General features: G+C 44.3%; 3 protein-coding genes across 3 annotated transcripts; all 3 read left to right on the top strand.

Annotated features, from left to right (window-relative positions):
* Positions 1 to 9879: 9879 nt before the first annotated feature.
* On the top strand, positions 9880 to 10987 carry LOC106355284 (UDP-glycosyltransferase 71B2-like). The gene has a single exon (XM_013795260.2). It carries the CDS (start codon positions 10433 to 10435, stop codon positions 10928 to 10930), a length of 498 nt encoding a protein of 165 aa, XP_013650714.1. The 5' UTR covers positions 9880 to 10432; the 3' UTR covers positions 10931 to 10987.
* A 1489-nt stretch (positions 10988 to 12476) lies between these two features.
* LOC106355285 lies at positions 12477 to 13660 on the top strand. The gene is made up of 3 exons (XM_048738622.1): positions 12477 to 13328; positions 13417 to 13562; positions 13618 to 13660. Exons 1-3 carry the CDS (start codon positions 12477 to 12479, stop codon positions 13658 to 13660), a joined length of 1041 nt encoding a protein of 346 aa, XP_048594579.1.
* Positions 13661 to 16400: 2740 nt separating this feature from the next.
* On the top strand, positions 16401 to 20286 carry LOC106355287. Its single transcript, XM_048737366.1, has 5 exons — positions 16401 to 16652; positions 16788 to 17041; positions 17129 to 17210; positions 17333 to 17717; positions 17814 to 20286. The coding sequence occupies exons 1-5, from the start codon at positions 16470 to 16472 to the stop codon at positions 18077 to 18079; spliced, it is 1170 nt and encodes a 389-aa protein (XP_048593323.1). The 5' UTR covers positions 16401 to 16469; the 3' UTR covers positions 18080 to 20286.
* Positions 20287 to 20430: the final 144 nt, after the last annotated feature.

The raw sequence follows: 20430 nt of genomic DNA, 5'->3' as shown, positions 1-20430 counted from the left end.
TACTTTCTCTCTCTACGCTCCTTCTCTCTCTTTATCTCTGTTTTTAGATCTGCGATTATCCGAGATGTCGTCATCTCATCGTTTGACGCGAGAACAAAAGGGAAAGGGGGCGGTATCTTCTCGGGATTCTGACGATATCCATCACGAAGCGATGATGGATACGGGAAATATGGACTTATCGCAGCGTCTCTTGGTCTCGGAGGCGAGAGAACAGTTCCGGGGTGATGACGACGGTCACGAAGCGGTTGACACTTCGATTGTTCCGATCAGCTATTATCCCGGGAACATCTTCGCCGAGGAGAGTCCACTGGAGGTCTGGAGAATTCGACCTTCGGTCGTCGACGGACAAGATTGGTCCAACGTCGAGAGGACGAAATCCACCGTGGAGTCGGTGGAAGCTATCCTCCGAGATCTCAACGCACACGGGGTCTCGTTCATCATTCCAAAGCGGGATCAGAGGCCTTGGTCGCCTCCGAAGGGGTATCAGTGCATTTACGAGTCGTATTTTAGGAACGACACGAAGTTATGGTTCCCAATTCCCCGAATCGTCACGGCTTATGCGTTCCGCAGAGGAGTCGCTTTAAGCCAGTTGATGAACGGTTCTCTCCGGTTGATGGTCGTTTTATCGGTGATCGCGGCTGAGGCAGGGACATCGATGAGTGTGAGGTCGTTTGAAGAATTGACTTCAGTTTCGATTTCCGACGATGGGCTCGTCTCGACGAGGATGCGCCCAAACTATAACGTGGTCACGGGGTATCCGACCAAAACTTCAGACTGGCAACGCTCGTACTTCTACGTGAAGTCGAACAGATCAGCATTCGAAGAGCCTCCGAAGTCTGGTTACCGCGTTCTCTGGAATGCAGAGATGGGTACTGCACGCTGTCTTATGTGACGATTGTGGCGTGTACTCGTCTAACGCGTATATTTTTTTTGTAGTTGGTCACCCGAATCTCGCTACGTACCCCGAGAATTGGAAGGAGAGTGCTCGGATTGTCGCGTTGCAGAGGCAAGATCACTGGGAGGATTTTACTCGGGAGAGAATTCAAAGATCTGTAGAGCGGATTGCGAGTCGTAAGTTCTCACTCCCCCTTTGTGTTTCCTATCAAGCGAATAACATCTTATTAGGGATTTTCTTTTGCAGAGCATTGGATTTCGGATTTGCTTCCTCTCATCAATCGATCGACTTCGAAACGGTTGTCTCTTTTTACACGAGCCGAGCAAAAGGAAATCAATCAGGCCCGAACAATGAAACAACTGCCCGATCTTAGTCTTATTGCGGCGGGGAAGATAGGTGCCAAAAAGGGTACTGACGGCTCTGCAGGAGTCGAGATTGCGGACACTGTCCCCGTTACCGCCGAGCGGGCGCCTACCGGTGGCTCTTCTCAGGGAAAAGCCTCGAAGAAGAAGAAGAGCAAGGAGACTCGGAAAGAGTCCAATGAGATAGGTCAAACCGATCTGGATAACTCCTCTAAGAAGGGTAGTAAGAAGAGGAAAGCCGCGGAACCACCTGCGGAAGACGTTCCTAGGAAGAAGAAAACGAAGAAGCAAGATTTCTCCGTGCCCCGACCATCTTCGGTTTGCGAGGAGGAACTCCAAGCTTTGGTCCCTGACGCTACTCCCGAGGTTGAGACCTCGGATGATGATGAAAACGAGACCATCGCTTTGCGTCGGAGAAGACGAGAGGGCCCTCAGCAGAATCGCGGAGCCTTAGTGGGTGATCAGGGCCTCTCGGAGACTTCGAAGGGGTTGCCAGCTTCTGAAAGACCGCGAGTCCCTCTGAGGGGCGACTCTTCGGCTCACATCACGGAAGGTTCTGAGACCCGTGTGTCCGGCCGTCCCAAGGAAACCCCGGAGGATGGGTTCAAGTTCGAGTTCAACCGAGAGCTCCCGCTGGCCTGTTACCCGGAGGATTGCGCTCGTTTGCTACGGCTAGTCAAAGGCGGTCCCGATCTGCTTCCTTCAGTGGGGGACCTCATCTTCAAAGATGAATATGAACATGCTTCTTGCTCGTCGGTAAAGGTAAGTAGTTGCTCGTTTCCTTCTTCTCTGAACTTTAAATTATTTTGGCTAAGTCTCTTTTTGTTTTTGTGTTTTGATCAGAGTCACGGCGACTGGAATGTTCTGGTTGGGAAGTATGACTCAGCCCTCAGGCGGGCTAGAGAGCAGATCCGTGAGAGCGAAGAAGCCAAGAAGAAAGCGGAGGAGGCTCTTCGGGTGTCTTCGCGGGAAAAGGCTGAAGCCATTGCTCGGGAGAAATCTCTCAGGAAAGCGTTTGACGAGACGCGAACATCTGACGCGGCTGAACTGCAGATGTGTAAGGAGGCGATGAACAATCTCGAGTTCGTGGTGGATAAGCAGCGGAAGGAAAAGGCTGATCTAGAGGCAAAAATGGCTGCGGAATTGCTAAGGCATTCCGAGGAGATGGACAGGCTTAGGAAATCTCGTAAATACGAGGTCACGCACGAGAGGGTTCGCGTGCTGATTGCCATGATCGCTAAAGCCGAGAAACGCTTTCACAGGATTTCCCTTCGTGAGGACAAAAGGGACAAATACGACGATGCTCGGTGTCTCTATAGTCAAGCCTTTGGAACAAGGAAATGTCTCGAGCAGATTAAGGCCTCAGGTGTCGAGATCCCGCAGGAAACCATCGATTTCTTCGCTGGGCAAGAGAGGCATTATGAAGAGGAAGCAGAACGCTTGGAAGTAAAGGAAATTCCAGCAGAAGATCTTCGCCTCTCCCCATTAGTGTTGGAGTCTCGGTTCCTGATCGAAGAGATTTGGCGTCAGCTCGACCCATTTGGATCGAACATTGGTTTGATCGATTCAGAGGCTGCCATTGCCCTTCGCACTCCCCTCGCCGACCGAGATCCCCGATCTGCAGGTCCGACGGAGAAGCCCGCTCAGACGGCCGTATCTTCCAACCAGCACACCGACCAAGGTGTCGATCCGACGGAGCGAACATCAGTGGGACCGGTTGTTCAGAAGGACGGGGCCGTGCCTACCATCGTGCTGACCGATTCCTCTGCGAAGGCATCGAAGAATGCCAGCTCGTCGGCTTCCTCGTCGGAAGACCCGGGGAAGGGAGACGACCTTCCAACTGAGACGCCAGCTGCGAATGTTACCGAGTCAATCCCAACAAAGTTTGGCCGCGTCTCGGGTCCCGGAGAGGGTGACGGCAGTGGCGACAAGGATCCTCCTGTGGTCGATTAATAATCAATGTTGTTTGTTGTAACTTCTTTCGCTCTTTATGTTGTACTTCGGTCTCGTTGAGACCTTTGAACCTTTATGTACCGTTGGCCCATATGGGTCTTGTTGTTCGATACTCGGGATGTTTACCCCTTTTTTTTTTAAAGGCTTTTATCAAATGTTTGCTTTGCTTCGAATCGTAACTCGTTTCTCGTTAAGTCGTTCCCGTTAGCCTTGTCTGTAACTAAATAACAAAGAAAAAACAAGGCAAGGACTTTTAACGAGTTTCCGAGGAAAAGGTATCTGGATGCTCCGCGGTAACCGAGAGAAATTTGGTCGGCCAACTCATTATTCTTCGATTTGCAATAAGATCCAGAAATTTCGCTCGTGAGTCGGTCAATGCCTCGAGCATCGGTGACGCAGAACTCTGTTTTTCCCTTCGTTCGATATCTGATCAGGATATCGTCGACTAAGTGGGATGAGTGCTCGTGCGCCGCTTTCGAGTTAAGGGGCTAGCATCATTTGGCTCTCGTCATTTTTTACTCGAGGGAGTGAGACGAGATGTATTTTTGTTAGGTTGGGGCTGGACCCCGTAGAGGGGATGCCTACGTACCTCCGGGGAGGATCAAGCCTTTCGTAGTTCATTTTGGTCCAAGTAAAAGTGACTTGGTAGTCATTTACTTGGACGAGTAGAAGTGACCGTAGGGTGCATCTACTCGGTTTTTTTTTTTTTTTTTTTTTTTTTTTTTTTTTTTTGCGAGTAAAACGGTGATGTAGATCATTTTACTCGTTCTGAAAGGGTACTCGTTTTACGAGTAGAAGCGACGAAGATGCATGGAGTTCCAAGCTCGTGGAACTGCTTCTCCGCGGGAAGTTTCGAGTCGATATACTCCTGGTTTGACGACTCGAGTGATCTTATACGGTCCTTCCCAATTTGCGCCGAGTTTTCCAGCGTTGGGTTCCTTGGTGTTCTCAAAGACTTTTCTCATAACCAGATCGCCGAGCTCGAGAGGACGCGATCGGACCTTTTTGTTGTAGTAACTCTCGATTTGGTTTTGGTAGTTTTGGATTCGAAGTAAGGCTTGGTCGCGCTTCTCCTCTAGCCCATCTAGGGCATCTAGCAGCATCTCTTGATTAAGCTCGACATGCTGAGGCATCTTGGACCGGCGGAGACTTGTTACGTTGACCTCGGCTGGAGCCATTGCCTCCATCCCGTAAGCGAGTGAAAAAGGAGTAGATTTTGTCGCTCCTCGGGGGGTTGTCCGGTGCGACCAGAGCACGCCGTCAAGTTCATCGGCCCAATGTCCTTTTTTGAGGTCAAGGCGCTTCTTGATTCCGTCGATGATAATCTTGTTCGAGGATTCTGCTTGTCCGTTTCCTTGAGGATATCTCGGCGTCGAAGGGCTTAGTCGGATGTTCCATTTGTTGCAGAAATCTTTAAAATTTCCGGCCATAAACTGTGATCCGTTGTCTGTCACGATCTCGTATGGTAGACCGTGGCGACAGATGATGTTCTTCCAGACAAAGCCGCGAACTTCCTTCTCTGTAACCTGCGCGAAGGCTTCTGCTTCGATCCATTTGGTGAAGTAGTCGGTCAATACCAGCACGAAGCGACGTTGGCGAGAATTCGGCATCGGTCCGATGATATCCATCCCCCATCGCATAAATGGGTAAGGGGCTGCGGACGTTCGTAGTAGCTCGGTTGGGCTATGGATACTCGGAGCGTGTCGTTGACATTTGTCGCACCGCCGGGCATATGCTTCGCAGTCGGTATTCATAGTTGGCCAGAAAAATCCTAAGTTCCGAATCTTCAGGGCTAGTGATCGACCTCCAGAATGGTTTCCACCTGCTCCTTCGTGAGTTTCCGCCATTACTAGCTGCGTTTGCTCGGCAAAAATGCATTTCAGGAGGACCTTGTTAGCCGTTACTCGGTGGAGTTCTTCTTCCATGACGACGTAGTGCGCGCTGCGCCTCTTTAATCGTCTTGCGGCCCATTTATCCGTTGGAAGTGTACCCGCGGTGAGATATTGGATGAATTCAGTCCTCCAGTCGGGTAGTAGCTGATCTTGGTCTGTCATCTCGGAGTCGTCGTTGGTCTTAGATAAGGGCGTTGTTTCGGGTTCTGTGGTGACGAAGTTAGCTGATTCCGTTGAGATGTCGATGCTTGGTTTCTCGATTCGGTGGATTGGAATAGTCCTTTTGACTTGATCGCGTAGCTTGCTTCCGAGTGCTGCTAACGCATCCGCACAGACATTTTCTCCACGAGGAACCTTTGTGAGCTCGAAGAATTCGAACTCTTTAGCCAATGCTTGTACGACTCGGAGGTAAGCATCCATTCTATCGTTGCGCGCATCGTAATCACCGCTGAACTGACTGGCGACGAGCTGTGAGTCGCAGTACGCACTGAGTCGCTTAGCCTTGACTGCTTTGGCGAGGCGAAGGCCGGCGATGAGTGACTCATACTCTGCTTCGTTGTTTGATGCTGGGAAACCGAAACTGAACGACTGTCGAATGAGTTCTCCCGATGGGGATTGAAGCTGAACTCCTGCTCCAGAGCCTTTGTTTGTCGAGGAACCGTCGACATGCAGGATCCATGTTGAATCCGAGGTTTCCAAATCTTGAGCGAGTTCCGGAGATAACTCCACGAGGAAATCAGCGAGGACTTGAGCCTTAGCGGCGGTTCTACACTTATAAGTGATGTCGAGCTCTCCGAGTTCGATCGCCCATTTGGTAAGACGGCCAGCTCTGTTCGTGTTTTGTAGGACAGTTCTGAGCGGCTGGTCGGTGAGAACTTCTACCGAATGTGACTGAAAATATGGGCGGAGTTTCCTCGCTGATTCGACGACGGCCAGGGCCATCTTTTCAAGTGTCGGGTACCGGGTTTCTGGTCCGGTCATCCTCCTGCTCATGTAGAAAACAGGTCGTTGTTCTCCTCGGTCCTCCTTGATTAGCACGCTGCTGACTGCGGCGGATGAGACCGCAATGTAGAGAGATAAAACGTCGCCTATGTCCGGCTTTGCCAGGATAGGGGGCGTCGTCAGGTAATGTTTGAGCTGACTAAAAGCCTCCTCACATTTATCGTCCCAAATGAATTTCTTGTTTCCTCGGAGGAGATCGTAGAATGGGAGGCATTTATCGGTGGATCGGGAGATGAAACGATTAAGCGCTGCGATTCGGCCTGTTAGTCGTTGGACTTCTCGGCAGTTTCTCGGACTGGGGAGATCAAGGACAGCTGATATTTGCTTCGGGTTTGCTTCGATTCCCCGCTGCGTCACTATGTAGCCAAGGAATTCTCCGGACGATACCCCGAAAGTGCATTTGGCCGGGTTTAGCTTCATCTTGTACGCGTTTAGGATGTCGAAACACTCCCTTAAGTGTGCCAGGTGGTCGTTTGCTCGGACTGATTTGACGAGCATGTCATCGATGTAGACTTCCATCGTTGTACCGAGCTGTTTAGCGAACATGCGGTTGACAAGTCGCTGGTACGTCGCACCGGCATTCTTCAGCCCGAAGGGCATTACTTTGTAGCAGTAAGTTCCTCGATCCGTTATGAACGACGTCTTCTCTCGATCGTCGGGATGCATCATGATCTGGTTGTATCCCGAGAAAGCGTCCATAAACGTGAGCATTTCATTGCCAGCAGTTGACTCGACCAATCTGTCGATGTTCGGAAGTGGGTAGCTGTCTTTTGGGCAGGCTTTGTTGAGGTCAGTAAAATCGACGCACATGCGCCACTTGCCGTTTTTCTTCTTGACAACCACCGGGTTAGCGAGCCATTCCGGGTAACGAACTTCTGCTATTGAGCCCGCGCTTAGTAAGCGCTCGACTTCCTCGACAACTGCTTTGGATCTTTCGGGACCCAACTTTCGTCTCTTCTGTCGGATGGGCTTAATATTTGGGTCTACGTTTAGCTCGTGAGTCGTGATGGACTGGTCGATTCCCTGCATGTCAGTCATCGACCAGGCAAAGGTAGACAAGTTTTGCTTCAGGAAATCCGTGATATCACGTTGCATCTCGTCCGACAGATAAGCGCCTACTCGTAGCACTTTACTTGGATCCGATTCGTCGACTGGGACTTCGAGCACCTCTTCCTTTTGTGGGCAGATCTTGCTGATAGGAGGTGAGATCGAGTTGACTAGTGACTGAGATCGCTGCAGTTTGACCGTGGCGATTAAGAGATCTCGCGCGGCCCGTTGATCTCCTCTCACTGTCTTAGTCGTGCCATCCATTCCCGGGAATTTGACGCACTGATGGTACGTGGATGCGATTGCACGCATGGAGTACAACCATGGAGTGCCTAGTATCACGTGGTAGGGAGCCTTGGTGCTGACTACCGAGAACTTGACCATCCGTGCTACTCCCTCTGCTTGTACCGAGAGACGGATAGTTCCCATGATTACCTCGGAAGAACCGTTAAAGCCGGTGAGAGTCCTGGATGACGGTTTCACGTCTTTTAAGTCGATTCCCATTTTTACGAGAGTTTCGCGAAAAATGATATCGACCGAGCTGCCAGTATCGATCAGCACTTTGGTGACGTCGTACTTATCGATGGCTAAAACGACGAGGAGAGGATCGTTGTGAGGGAAAGTTACTCCGACAAGGTCTTCAGTTGAGAAGGAGATTGGGAGATCAGTTGGGAACTTCTGCGGCCAGCGCTGCGAGGTGTCCACCATTCGTCGGTGATCTTTGACTGCTCGTACGGAGTCCCCGCAAGGTGGAGATCCTCCCATAATCACGTTGATCCGCGGCCTGACACTTGATTGCTTCCTGGTGAGAAGAGCTCGGAGGTCTTCGCTTTCTTTCGGCGACCCGGCCTTTTTGTGGTCCAGTTTTGCACGCAAATCACCGACTCGCGCGTTAAGCTGATCTCGTAGATCGACGATAGGATTGCCTTCCGTAGTTACCAATGAGGATCCTGGGCTCAGCGAATGCTTAGTTCTTTTAGCATTGAGCTCGACTCGGAGATCGGATGATCCGGGAGTCTTGTCATTCGTTGGCGTGGTCTTTCGTTTGAGGAGTACACGTAAGTCCAACGGGTCGAGGGCTTCCTCGAGATCGCTCTCTTCGTCTGATGAGGACTCTGGTTGGGCTCGAATGACTTCAATCCTTTGTCTGGCTGCCGGCGGATCTTCGTCAGCTGAGGCGTCACCATCATCGTCTTGATGTGGGATTTGCTCGGCGACCTTTGGTTTTTGGTCGTCTTGACGCGGTTTTGCTTGATTTTTTCGCTGATTTTTCCTGTCCTTGTTTCTGCTCCAACTGTTCTCGCTTTTTGGCTTCGGAGGAGGAATCTTAATTTCACCGCTTTCGAGTGAGGAGAGGAATTGCGCAAAAAGTGTTTTGCACTCCGAAGTGTCGTGACCTTTTACACCGTGGAGTTTGCACGATTTAGTAAGCCCTGGTGGGGTCCGGGAAGATCCCGCTGCCGAATCGACCTGGGCGACCGTGGCTGGCGCTGTTGCTCGGGGGGATTCGCTTGGAGGATCGGTTTCCCGATGAAAGGTGTTCCACTTCTTCCCGTTTTCGTCGACGACGTAAAGGAGACCGTTCTTACGGTTATTTTTGTCACTTGGAGCATGCTGACGAGGTTCGACGTGAGCTGTGGCGGCATTTTTAGGCGCCGATTGCTTCGCCGAGTTGTGCTTGCTCATGATGGCTTTAGTGTCTTCTTCCATACGAATGAAGTTGTGAGAACGAGCAACGGCATCTTGCAACGTCGTGGCGGTGCATCGATAGAGATCTTCTCGGAACTTACATTCCACAAGGAGATTGTTCCTCAAGGCATCGACGGCGATGTGGTCTGGGATATTGATTCTTGACACGACCGACTTAAAACGTTCCATGTAATCGCGAAGATTCTGATCCTTCGTTTGCTTGAGGTTCCAGAGAGTCGACGCCGTTGCTTCACGCTTGGTGAACATGATATAAGTCTTGAGAAAAGCCGAGGAGAGCTCTTTGAAGCTTCTAATTGAATTCTCTTCGAGTCCCGAGAACCAGGTTAAGGCTTGCTCGTTGAGTGTTTCAATGAAAAGTTGGCAGTATCCCGCGTCTCTTTCATCGGGGGCGAGTCTGGCCCTCGCTACCGCAATATTAAAAGCCGTCAAGTGCTCGACAGGATCTCCTCCTGGTTTGTATTCCGGAAGACGCAACTTGTCCATCTTTCGGAGTTTGACCTCCGTCAGTTCCTCAGTGAAAGGAGTACGCGATGTTGATGCGATGACACTGTCAATCTCGGGTACTGCGCTCGTTGCTTGGTGGATCCTCGAACTCATTTGTTGGAAATTTAGTTTAAGCTCAGCGATTTCTCGGACAGTTGATGGATCTGACGCTGCAGGAGAAGCATCGGCGGCTAGGGTTTCCGCGAGTTGAAGAGTGGGATCGACTGGGTTCGTCATTCGTCCTTCTGCCGGAGTAGGAGGGTTTGTATTGAAGAGGTAACGACGGAGCGGTTGTGAGTTGCCGGTGGAGGCGCTAAGAGCAGCGACAATGGCGGCGAGCTGATCATTCGTCGTCTTCTGAACTTCTTCTTGATGAGCAAGTCGGGCTATGACTGAACTCATGAATTCCGACGAGAGGAGGGGAGGAGGCGGAGGAGGCGTGAGTGCCGGCTCCTCTCTTGAGGTATCAGGGTTCGTACCTCCGGTGGTCATATCGGTCTAGAAACGCTGGGTCTGTTCTGCCCCACGGTGGGCGCCAATTGTTTAAGGTGAGTTTGGTCTCGGGTGAAGTAAACAATACTAGAAATGGGTCGAACAGAGGCGTTTATTAGATTTCGAGATGATGTTACAAAGGTGGAGAAAGTAAAAGCAAGCCGGAGCTCGTGAGAGCTTAAACCGGAAAAGTACAAATAGCAGAGAGATGATTGTACGGATGATAAACCCTAATCTCGCCGCTAAGTTTGTGTAGCTAAGTGTCGATGCCTTTCTCCTTTGCTTTCCTCTCCTTTTATACTCTGTTCGATTACCTTAACCTAATCTCTTTTTACTGATTGGGCTTTGTCGGCCCTTCGGGCCTGATTATGAGATGCTCGCTCCGAGCCGTTTAGTCGATCAACCTCGCTTCGCTTGCTCTCCGCTTCGACTAACGGCGCTTCCTGGTTAAGTTGAAGCCTCGAGAATCGGCTTCTGCGCCGACGTCGACTCGGTTTGCTGGACTGGGCTCTTTGTTCGATGGGCTTTGTGGATGGGTTAAATCCATCCCCAACAATGGCCATCGGTTCATCTGGTGTCTTCGCCGTGCTACACCGATGGGACCTCCCGAAGAATTCACGAATCTTGAAGAGATTCTCCCGGAAGGGTTTCTAGACCGGACATCAGAGATTGGTAAGATTATCGGTTGGGCCCCACAGAGGGCCGTGCTGGCGAGTCCAGCCATTGGAGGGTTTGTCTCGCACTGTGGTTGGAACTCAATACTTGAAAGTCTATGGTTCGGAGTTCCCATAGCCACGTGGCCGCTTTATGCGGAGCAACAGCTTAACGCATTCGAGATGGTGGAGGAGCTGGGGCTAGGGGTGGAGATACGGAATCATTTTCAAGGAGTATATATGGCGGAGGAGACGGAGATGGAACTGATGACGGCAGAGGAGATAGAGAGAGGAGTTCGTTGTTTGATGGAGAAGGATAGCGATGTGAAGGATAGAGTGAGGAAGATGAGTGAGAAGAGCCACAAGGCAGTAATGGATGGTGGATCTTCGCATGCTGCTCTTAAAAAGTTTATTCAAGACGTTACTCGTAATATCTCTTGAATGTTGGAGATATGGTATTATGGTGAACGTTCCAAAAAAAACATCGTATTATCTTTTTACCAAAAAAGAAAAAACCCATCGTAGTCTCCATAATGGCGATGTCCATGGCTAGGTTTGAATTTTCCATGACGTTGATAATGAGTTATTATAAGAACGTTACTTTTGAATTTTCTAACACTTTGTTTGTATACATGCATTATATTCTCTATCTAGATGTTGAACAAGTGAACTTTGAACGCTTACGGGTCTTACTTTGTTACTATTCTAGTTTGCGTAATTGAGTTTTCCAAAAGGTACTAATTAGATTTGGAATTTTGCTTTTGCAGATATCAACCTTTTGTGTTGAATTTTACGCAAAACTGCAAAGGATTAATTAAAGATGTCGTAGTCTCGTCTATATCTTTTGTTATGGTGGCTAATTTATATATAACAAATGCTAGAGTCCTAATTGTGCACGAACCAGTGGCGGATCTCTAAATATTTTTGACAGGGGGCAAATTTATTTAATATATAAATTATTTTTTTATAAATTTTATATAATCTAGTAATAGTAAAACTAAAGGGCAATTGTCAATAATAGCACATTTTGAAGTTTATGTCCCAAAAATAGCACTAGAAGGAGAAAGTCACAAAAATAGGTTTCATTAAAAGGGTAATTTACCCTTATACCCTTTGTTATAAGAATAAAAAAAAAACATTTCATTTCCTTCGATCGCGAAACCTGTCGTCTCCTCTCCGGAATCTTCAAACCCTCACCGGCACTGTCGTCTCCGACTCGGGAATCGTCGTCTCCGGCTCGGGAATCATCTTCTCCGACTCGGGAATCGTCGTCTCCGGCTCGGGAATCATCTTCTCCGGCTCGCTAGTCATCTTCTTCGGCTCGCTAATCATTTTCTTCGGCTCGCCAATCATCTTCTCCCGCTCGCTAATCATCTTCTCCGGCTCGCTAATCATCTTCTCCGGCTATCTAATCATCAGCGTCACACTCTCTACTCTCAAAATCGGACACAAATCACTATGTAGCTTTTTAAAATTAGGGTTTTTGAATTAAAATTTGGGAAGCTTGCGTTTTGATTTTGATTTGTTTGTTACTCTTTCTTATTAACCAGCGAAGCAAATGAAAGACTTTTGAATTGTGGGAACACAAAGTTGTTGGAGCATAATTCATCTCTTTGAGGTATGTTGCAGATTCAACCTTCTGTGTGTTTGTACAAATTTATAAAATAAAAGTTTGTTGTCTCTTGCTGCATCTATTGAATGTTTTTAGAAGATTTCCAGAAAGCATTTGTTGCTGCATCTATTAAATGTTGAAAATTGAAACTCGGATGGTAACACATTTTGAAACTTTTTTGCTTGGAGTCTTGTTTTGATTAGGAATGTTGATATTTTTGATAGGGTCTTGAATTTGCTTATGAGTCTTTTGTTGCTTGTGAAACTGTCTAGTGTTTATAAGAATTTCAGGAAGCATTTGTTGTGTTATTTCAGGAAAGCCTTCCAGAAAAGTTTGAAATTTTTTTTTTCCTTGTTTACGCAGGATAGAAACAAGATGGGAGATTCAGTACCTCTAAAACTAGCACTGCCAGAGCTGAAGTATCCTATTGGTTCACAGCCAAAGGAAAAGTCAGCAATCAACCAATACTCTGGTTCAGATTATATCTCTATTGTCAAAAGCATCCTAAAACCAGATGAGATGATAAGAGTCCGAGGATCATTTCTGGGACCTGTAATGAAGCTCAGTGAGAGAGGATTGAAGTTATCAGCAAAGATAGTCTACGCCATTCTCACTAGAAGCATCGTTTCTGTCAAGGAGAATGAAGCCTGGTTCCATTTCGGTGCGCAGCCAATGAGGTTCTCTATAAGAGAATTTCATATGATGACAGGCTTGAAATGTAGTGGTGCATTAGAAGGACCACGAAGGGAAACCGAGAGATTTAATTGGGAATTGCTAAAGGGGCGTAGTCATAAGTTAAGTGACGTGGTGGACCAGCTCAGAAACACAAGAGAAGATGCTTCTGAGGAGAGAATATGCCTCGCAATGCTCATCCTGGTAGAGAGCATATTATTGCGGAAGAGCAAAGGAGGGAGTTTTCCTTTGGAATATGCGAAAAATGCACAGGATATGACATATCCATGGGGAAAAGAGGCTTACATTGTGCTCCTGAAGTCAATTCAAAACGCTGTCGCGAATCATTTGGAGAATAAATCCAAATTTGAGTTGCAAGGTTATCCTCTAGTATTCCTTCTTTGGATACTAGAGTCGATTCCTTTGCTAAGGGATAAGTTCAGTAAGTGTGTACCAACAGTTGAGGTTCCTGGGCCGACTTACTTGTGTGAAAAATACACTGAGGTAGAGAATCCATCACTTGATAGGGTTTTACAGGTTGAAGCTGATACAAAGGTAAGCTTTTCCAAGTATATGTTTCTCAGTTTATTTGGCTTCTTCTTTTTAATATGTTTCTCATTGGTCTTTTTTTAAATACTCTCAGCTGAAGGTCCATTGCATACTACCTTCTATTCCTCATGATCCAGAAGATGATATCTCCATTGAAGACAAATATAGTGACGAGCTGGAAACAGTGAAAGATGTAACAAAGAAAGGGTACAAGATTACAGCCGATGACTGGGAAAATAGGTGTGTAGACACATTTGACACATTGGATGCTCTTATTCAAATGATGGCAAATAAGGAGACTGGCCAAGCTTCTACTCCGATTGATGAGGATTCAGTAAATGAAAAAGTGAACAGGATCATCACGGTAATGGAGGAGAATCTGAAGAGCATGAAGGATCGAATGTCATTACTAGAAGAAGAAAACATACATCTTAGAGCTCGTGTGTCAGAGTTGGAAGGAAACAACAATGTTTTTCCCACTAACGTGACACAAAAGGTAAATTCTCAAAACATGTTCTTTTACATTTGCATTTTCAAGTATTTTTTTGAAGATCTTGTACATATTCTTGAATGCCTTCCTAATATTTGACAAACAGCGATCCAGTGAGACACCTTTATCTCCAATGTCTCACACGCAACCATCGAGTGAGACACCTTTATCTCCAATGTCTCAACAGCCTAATTTGACACATGAGGTATGTAACCAATAAATATTGTTGAGTTTTGAAGTAATATTTGGAAAGCTTTTGTACTTCTTGAATGCATTCCTGATTTTTGCAGGAGACAATGATTGAATCAGCTGCATCTCCAAAGTCTCAACAAAATGAGGTATATGCTCAAAAATTTTTAAGAAAATATTTGGAAATTCTTGTACAAAATCCTGAATGCCTTCCTGATTTTTGCAGGATTACACGCAACAATCGAGTGAGACGCCTTTATCTCCAATGTCTCAACAGCCTAATTTGACACATAAGGTATGTAACCAATAAAATATTGTTGAGTTTTGAAGTAATATTTGGAAGCTTTTGTACATATTCTTGAATGCATTCTTGATTTTTGCAGGAGACAATGAATGAATCAGATGATGAAACTCTTGCCCTTGATACTCAAGTATTCTCTCCTAATCTGACAAAAGAGGTATATGCTCAATGATATTGTTTTCACAGTTGGAGTTTACAAATTAGTTTTGGGTGATTTTTTTTTACATATAAAGGCTTTTCTGATTTTTGACAGAAAGAAACAGAAACGTCTACCGATGAGAGGCCATCCAATCCTAATCAAGATGGAAAACCAGATGATGAGGTAATATTTATTCTAGAAATTATAGTTGAATGTATTCATGATGGCCATTCCTGATATTTTTTTGCAGATTGTGAGAGAGAAATTAACAAGTGAGTCACCTGCTACTCAGAGTCAAGTTTTGCAGAAAGAAACAGTGGAAATGAATAAGACATCTTCTCCAATAGCTCCAAAGAGTATTGAAACTCCCGTTTATACTCCAAGTCAGACTCAACAGGTACATGGTCAAAAAAAAATCTTGGATTTTTAAGTTAATGTTTGGAAGCTTTAGAACGTACTCTGGATTGACTTCGTGATAATTTTTACAGATTGAGAGAGAGCCATCGGATGACACGCCTGCCCTTGATACTCAAGTTTTTACTCCTAATCTGACAAAAGAAGTATATGCTCAATGACAGTTGGAGTTTACAATTAGTTTTGGGTGATTTACATATATAGACCTTTCTAATTTTTGGCAGAGAGAAACACAAACCTCTACTGATGAAACGCCACCCAAAACTAATCAAGAAGAAGGAAAACCAGATGATGAGGTAATATTTACTCTAGAAATTATAATTGAATGTATTCATGATGGCCTTTCCTGATATTTTTTGCAGATTGTGATTGAGTCACCTGCTGCTCAGACTCAAGTTTTGCAAAAAGAAACACTGGAAATGAATGAGACACCTTCTTCTCCAATATCTCCAAAGAGTATTGAGGCTCAAGTTTTTACTCCAATTCAGAAACAGCAGGTAAATGTTCAAAAAATCTTGGAGATTTCAAGTAATGTTTGAAAGCTTTTGTACGTGTTTTTGATCCCCTACCTGACTTTTTTTTTGTTTTTTTTGCAGACGGTAACAGAGGAAACGTATGAGGCTACACAGCCATTGACTGAGATCATTTCAGCAAACAATAAAAAGGTAAGCATAGAAATGTCTTTCATAAGTACAACTTGAATTTTAAATTGTAGAAACTTCTTCATAACTACCTCTTTTATTTTACTGTTATTACAGGAGGATACACATGCTGTGCATCACACACCTTCCTCTCCATTGTCTTCACTAATTGCACTAGTTATTGAAGAAAATAAGAATGCTTTGGTAAGAAGAAATATTTAAAATGTTTATGTAATATTTTTCTATTCAACTAACTCTTACCATTTACTTTTGTCTTATAGAGTGAGACAGAAACTGCGACCCAATATTTTTCTACAAGTGAAGGAGAGCATACACAATCAAGCAGAAAGAATCAAGCAGAAGAATATCTCAAGGATACTACAGAACCTACTACTGAGCTAGTTTCCACAGATGTTTCGAAGACACAGCCTCTTACTCCGCAAACACAGCACCTTCAGACAAGTGAGGGAGATCAATCCGATGAGACACCATCAGAGCAGAATCAAGCAGAAGAAAATCTCAAGGATACTACAGAACCTACTACTGAGCTAGTTTCCACATATGTTTCGAAGATGCCGCCTATTACTCAGCAAACAGAGCATCTTCAGACAAGTGCTATAGATTTTTCAGAAACAAACGAGGTATGCATCGAGTATATTTGATCTTTAATTATTATTCTAACAATTTAAAACCGCTGATGTTACTGAATCTTCATTTTTAATAGGTTGAAGTAAGCAGGCTTCTAGCTCACTTTCAAATAGGCGCAGAGGTTGAGATTTTGTCTACTGATGACGAAATATGGTATCCAGGAAAGGTTGTTGATCTTAAACTGTGTGAAGGACTAGAGGAGCTGACAGTTGAGTACACGACACTCTTCACAGACCAACATAATAGACTTCAGAAACTTCAGGATACTATCACGGCTGACAAAATACGTCCTGCAACACCAACTAGTGACCAAAAATCCTTTGAGATGATGGATAAGGTAGAAGCCTTTTACAACAATGGCTGGAGCAGCGGACAAATTAGCATGGTACTTGGTGATAACACATACTCGGTGTGTCTCTATACTTCTATGGAAACTATTCTATTCAAACATTCAGATTTGCGAATTCATAGAGAATGGAAAGATGGAGTCTGGAAGATGGCAGATAAGGTAAATCATAACTAGAATTATACTTCACGTGAATTGTTTGATATACATACATTTTAGTTTCAGGAATGGTTTCCAGAAATTCCGATTGCAACAAATTTGATAATATTTTGCTTGGTGTCTATTGTTTGATTAAAGGTGAAGCCTGATAAGAAAAGGAAAGCTGCTGCCTCATCACAAAATTCAGGAATGGATAATGTTTTCCTAAGAAGGAGCGAGAGGGTGCCTAAACGATCTAGAGACACAAAAACTCCATTCAAGTCTGACAGAAATCCGGCTTTAACTGTAATACCTGAGATTATACCTGCAGTTGATCCGTTTTCAACTCCTGCGGAACATAAGCTTTCAAGGCTTCAAAATTGGATGACATTAAAGCCCGGCATGCATGAAACGTAAGCATGTTTCTGTCCTTGTCTATATATTCTTATATTTATGTATAAGAGGTTTGGTAATTCCTTTGAATCTTTAATCGACTGCAGGTCCCTATCAATCAATGATAATAAGATAAGGAAATCTTTCTTTCAAAGCATGGAAAATGCAAAAAAGGACCTTAAGAAAGAGGTAATTTGTTTACATATGTTCTTGCCTTGAGCTTTTTTTTAAAAAAAAATTCAGGAAGGATTTGTTTAGTTTCAGGAATTATATAGTAACAAATTAGATAATGTTTGCCTTTTTTTTTGCAGCACATTGATGGAGCCTTTGCAATGCTAAATTGCAGAAGAAATGAGAATGCTGCTTGGTTCCACAACTACAAGATTCCAAAGGCGTGCTTCCTACCTATGGAGTTCTTGCATTGCTTGCTCTCTGATGATTTGGCTTACAAGAAAGAAAAGGTCAAAGGTAAAAAGATTTTCAACGATTTATTTAAAGATACTGTGAGAGGGAAGGTATATCCAGAGAAGACATGGGGAGAAGATGTTGATGTTGTGTATGGGATTACTCTTGGAAAAAAAAGCAATGTCTGGATTGGGATGGAAATTCATTTGAAGAAGAAAAGAATCACAGTATATGATTGTTTTCAAAAGGAAAGCAACAGCATTGATATTCCTCAAGTGAAAAAGTTGGCAGGTATGTATAAACAATTTGTATTTGATGTATTCAACTGTTTCTTGGTTTGAAATATTCAACTGATTCTATCTTGATATTGATTTTTAAATATGACAGTGTTGATTTCTAATCTGCTGGTGGAATCTTCTGGTGATGAGGTAGATAAAGTGAAGATGATTCCATTTGAGATTGAGCAGGCACAAGGTTTACCCAAGACAAAACATCCTTTCAACTGTGGGATATTTCTTGTCAAGATTCTGGAGTGCCAGTCATTGAAGATAGGAGACATGACAAAGATTAATGATGACAATGCATTGGAGCTAAGGAGAACCTTGTCTTGTGAGATCTTCAACCAATTTGTGGATGAGAGCTTTGGGAAATGAGAATGATGCATGAAAACATTTTTTGTTTTAGTTAAGACTCGGTTTTAGTTATGACTGTTTATTTTGTTATGTTGTTGGCGTCTGGTTACATAAGAAAGATTGGAAGGATATCAAGTATTTTTTTTGGGTATCATATATCTTGGAAGGTTAAAATAATGTTTCTGGATGGGTTTCCAGAAAAAAAGTTAAGTGTTTCAAATGTAAAAAAGAATGAAATGAGATTATATACTAAGGATTGGACATGTATATGGTAAGCTTAAAATTGTGATGTTTACAGACAACAAAAATTTAGAACCACAAAGGATCGAACCCAGAGGGAGAGAGTTTGCGTATTTGGATAGTGTGGGAGTTTAGCCACTAGGCCAAGAAGAATCATCTGTTAATGGATTACATTTAATTTTATTTAACTCCAAACTGTAACAAAAAAAAAATTAAAATTGATTTTGAATCCACCACATATCGAACCCGGGGATAGAGAGACTTTTGAGTTATGAAATGCCTTGGTTTAACCGCTGGTCTGAGGAGAATCATCTGTTAAAGAATATTACATAAGCATACTTAAACCAATTAATATAGGATAGGTTTCCAAAACAATACATTTCGATTGAAAAAAGACAAAACTCTTGCCGTCTCAACACTCTCGCCGTTTCAAACTTCTCGAATCTCACTCGTCTCCGCCTCTCGAATCTCTCTCTCATCTCCATATCTCTCGATCTCCGACGAAAACCCATCTCCAGAACTCTCTCTCTCTCTCGATCTTTTACGCGAGCTCTCTCTATTCTCCGAGAAAAACCATTTCTAGAGCTCTATCTCTTTAAGGTATGTTGCAGATTCAACCTTATGTGTGTTTTCTTTCTGAGAGATTGGTCTCCTGGTTTTTGCTTGTGTATAGACTTGCTCGTTTTAACCTAATATGATTGGTAGAATTCTAGTTCATGTGAAAGCATGTGTATAGACTCAGGAAGGATTTGTATTGTTTCAGGAAACCCTTCCTGAAAATTGGATTTTAATTAATTTAGACAAATAAAATTTTTCTTGTTTACGCAGGATAGAAACAAGATGGGAGATCCATTACCATTAAGACTAGCACTGCCTGAGCTGAGGTATCCGATTGGATCAGAGCCAGAGAAGACGATATCGATAAACCAACACTCGATAGTTGCTTATATCAAAACTGTTAAGGAAATTCTAGGAAATGATGAGTTCAACAGAATAAGAGGGACGTTTTTGGGACCGGTGATCAAGCTTGGAGAGAGGTCTTTGAAATTATCAGCTAAGATAGTGCACGCAGTTCTCACCAAAAGCATCAAGACAGTGAAGAGACACGAAGCATGGTTCCATTTTGGTGCTCAGCCAATGAGGTTCTCTATAAGAGAATTCCACATGGTGACTGGTTTGAAATGTAGTGGTGAAGCAAGAGAACCACGAGAGGAAACCGAGAAATTTAAGTGGGACTTCCTAAAAGGGCGTACTCATACAGTAAAGGACGTGGAGAAGCAGCTCAGAAACACAAGAGAAGATGCTTCTGATGAGAGATTCTGCCTTGCAATGCTCCTCCTGATTGAGAGCATACTACTACAGAAGAGCCTTCTCGACGGTGGCACAACTTTTACTTTGGATTATGTGAAAATAGCGCAGGATATGGATGTCTTGATGACATACCCATGGGGGAGAACAGCTTATAATTTGCTGTTAAAATCACTTCAGAGAGCTGTCGACAAAAGCCTCGACAAAAACAATTATGATTTGCAAGGATTCCCTATGGCATTTCTTATATGGATACTTGAGTCAGTACCTTTGCTACAGTATGCATTCAGTCAAGTTGTTCCTATTCTGAGCGTTCAACCGTCTACCCCAATATTTTTGTGTGAGAAGTACCTTCAAATAGCTTCTCCACAGCTGATAGATGTTCTCCTAATTGAAATCAAAGATCATGTAAGTTTTTACATTATTTTTTTCTTGTTTCTGTTTTGCCTTATGATTCTCCATTTAAAAGCTAATTATTTTTATGGTTTCAGCTTAAGGTCACATGCATCCTACCTCCTATTTCTAATGATCCAGAAGCTGATGTTTGCATGGAAGACGAAGCTAATAAAGATCTGGATGACATGGCCGATTTATCCAAGAGAGGTTATAAGTTTAAAATTAGAGATTGGCGAAACATGTCAGTAGACCTATACGGTGCTAATGAACAAATAAGAAGAGCATCTTTACTGTTTGGGAATGGAGGGATGAGTCAAGCTTCTTCTTCGTATCAGGAGGAGTCTTTGGAATCAAAGATCAACAGAATCAGCGAGATGGTGGGAGATAATTTAAGGATCATGAACGATCGTTTGTGTTTGATTGAAAAA

The sequence above is a fragment of the Brassica napus genome, chromosome A1, assembly GCF_020379485.1.
Source record: "Brassica napus cultivar Da-Ae chromosome A1, Da-Ae, whole genome shotgun sequence".
Lineage (NCBI taxonomy): Eukaryota > Viridiplantae > Streptophyta > Magnoliopsida > Brassicales > Brassicaceae > Brassica > Brassica napus.
Note: the sequence above shows the minus strand (reverse complement) of the source record. Positions and strands in the feature narration are given on the sequence as shown.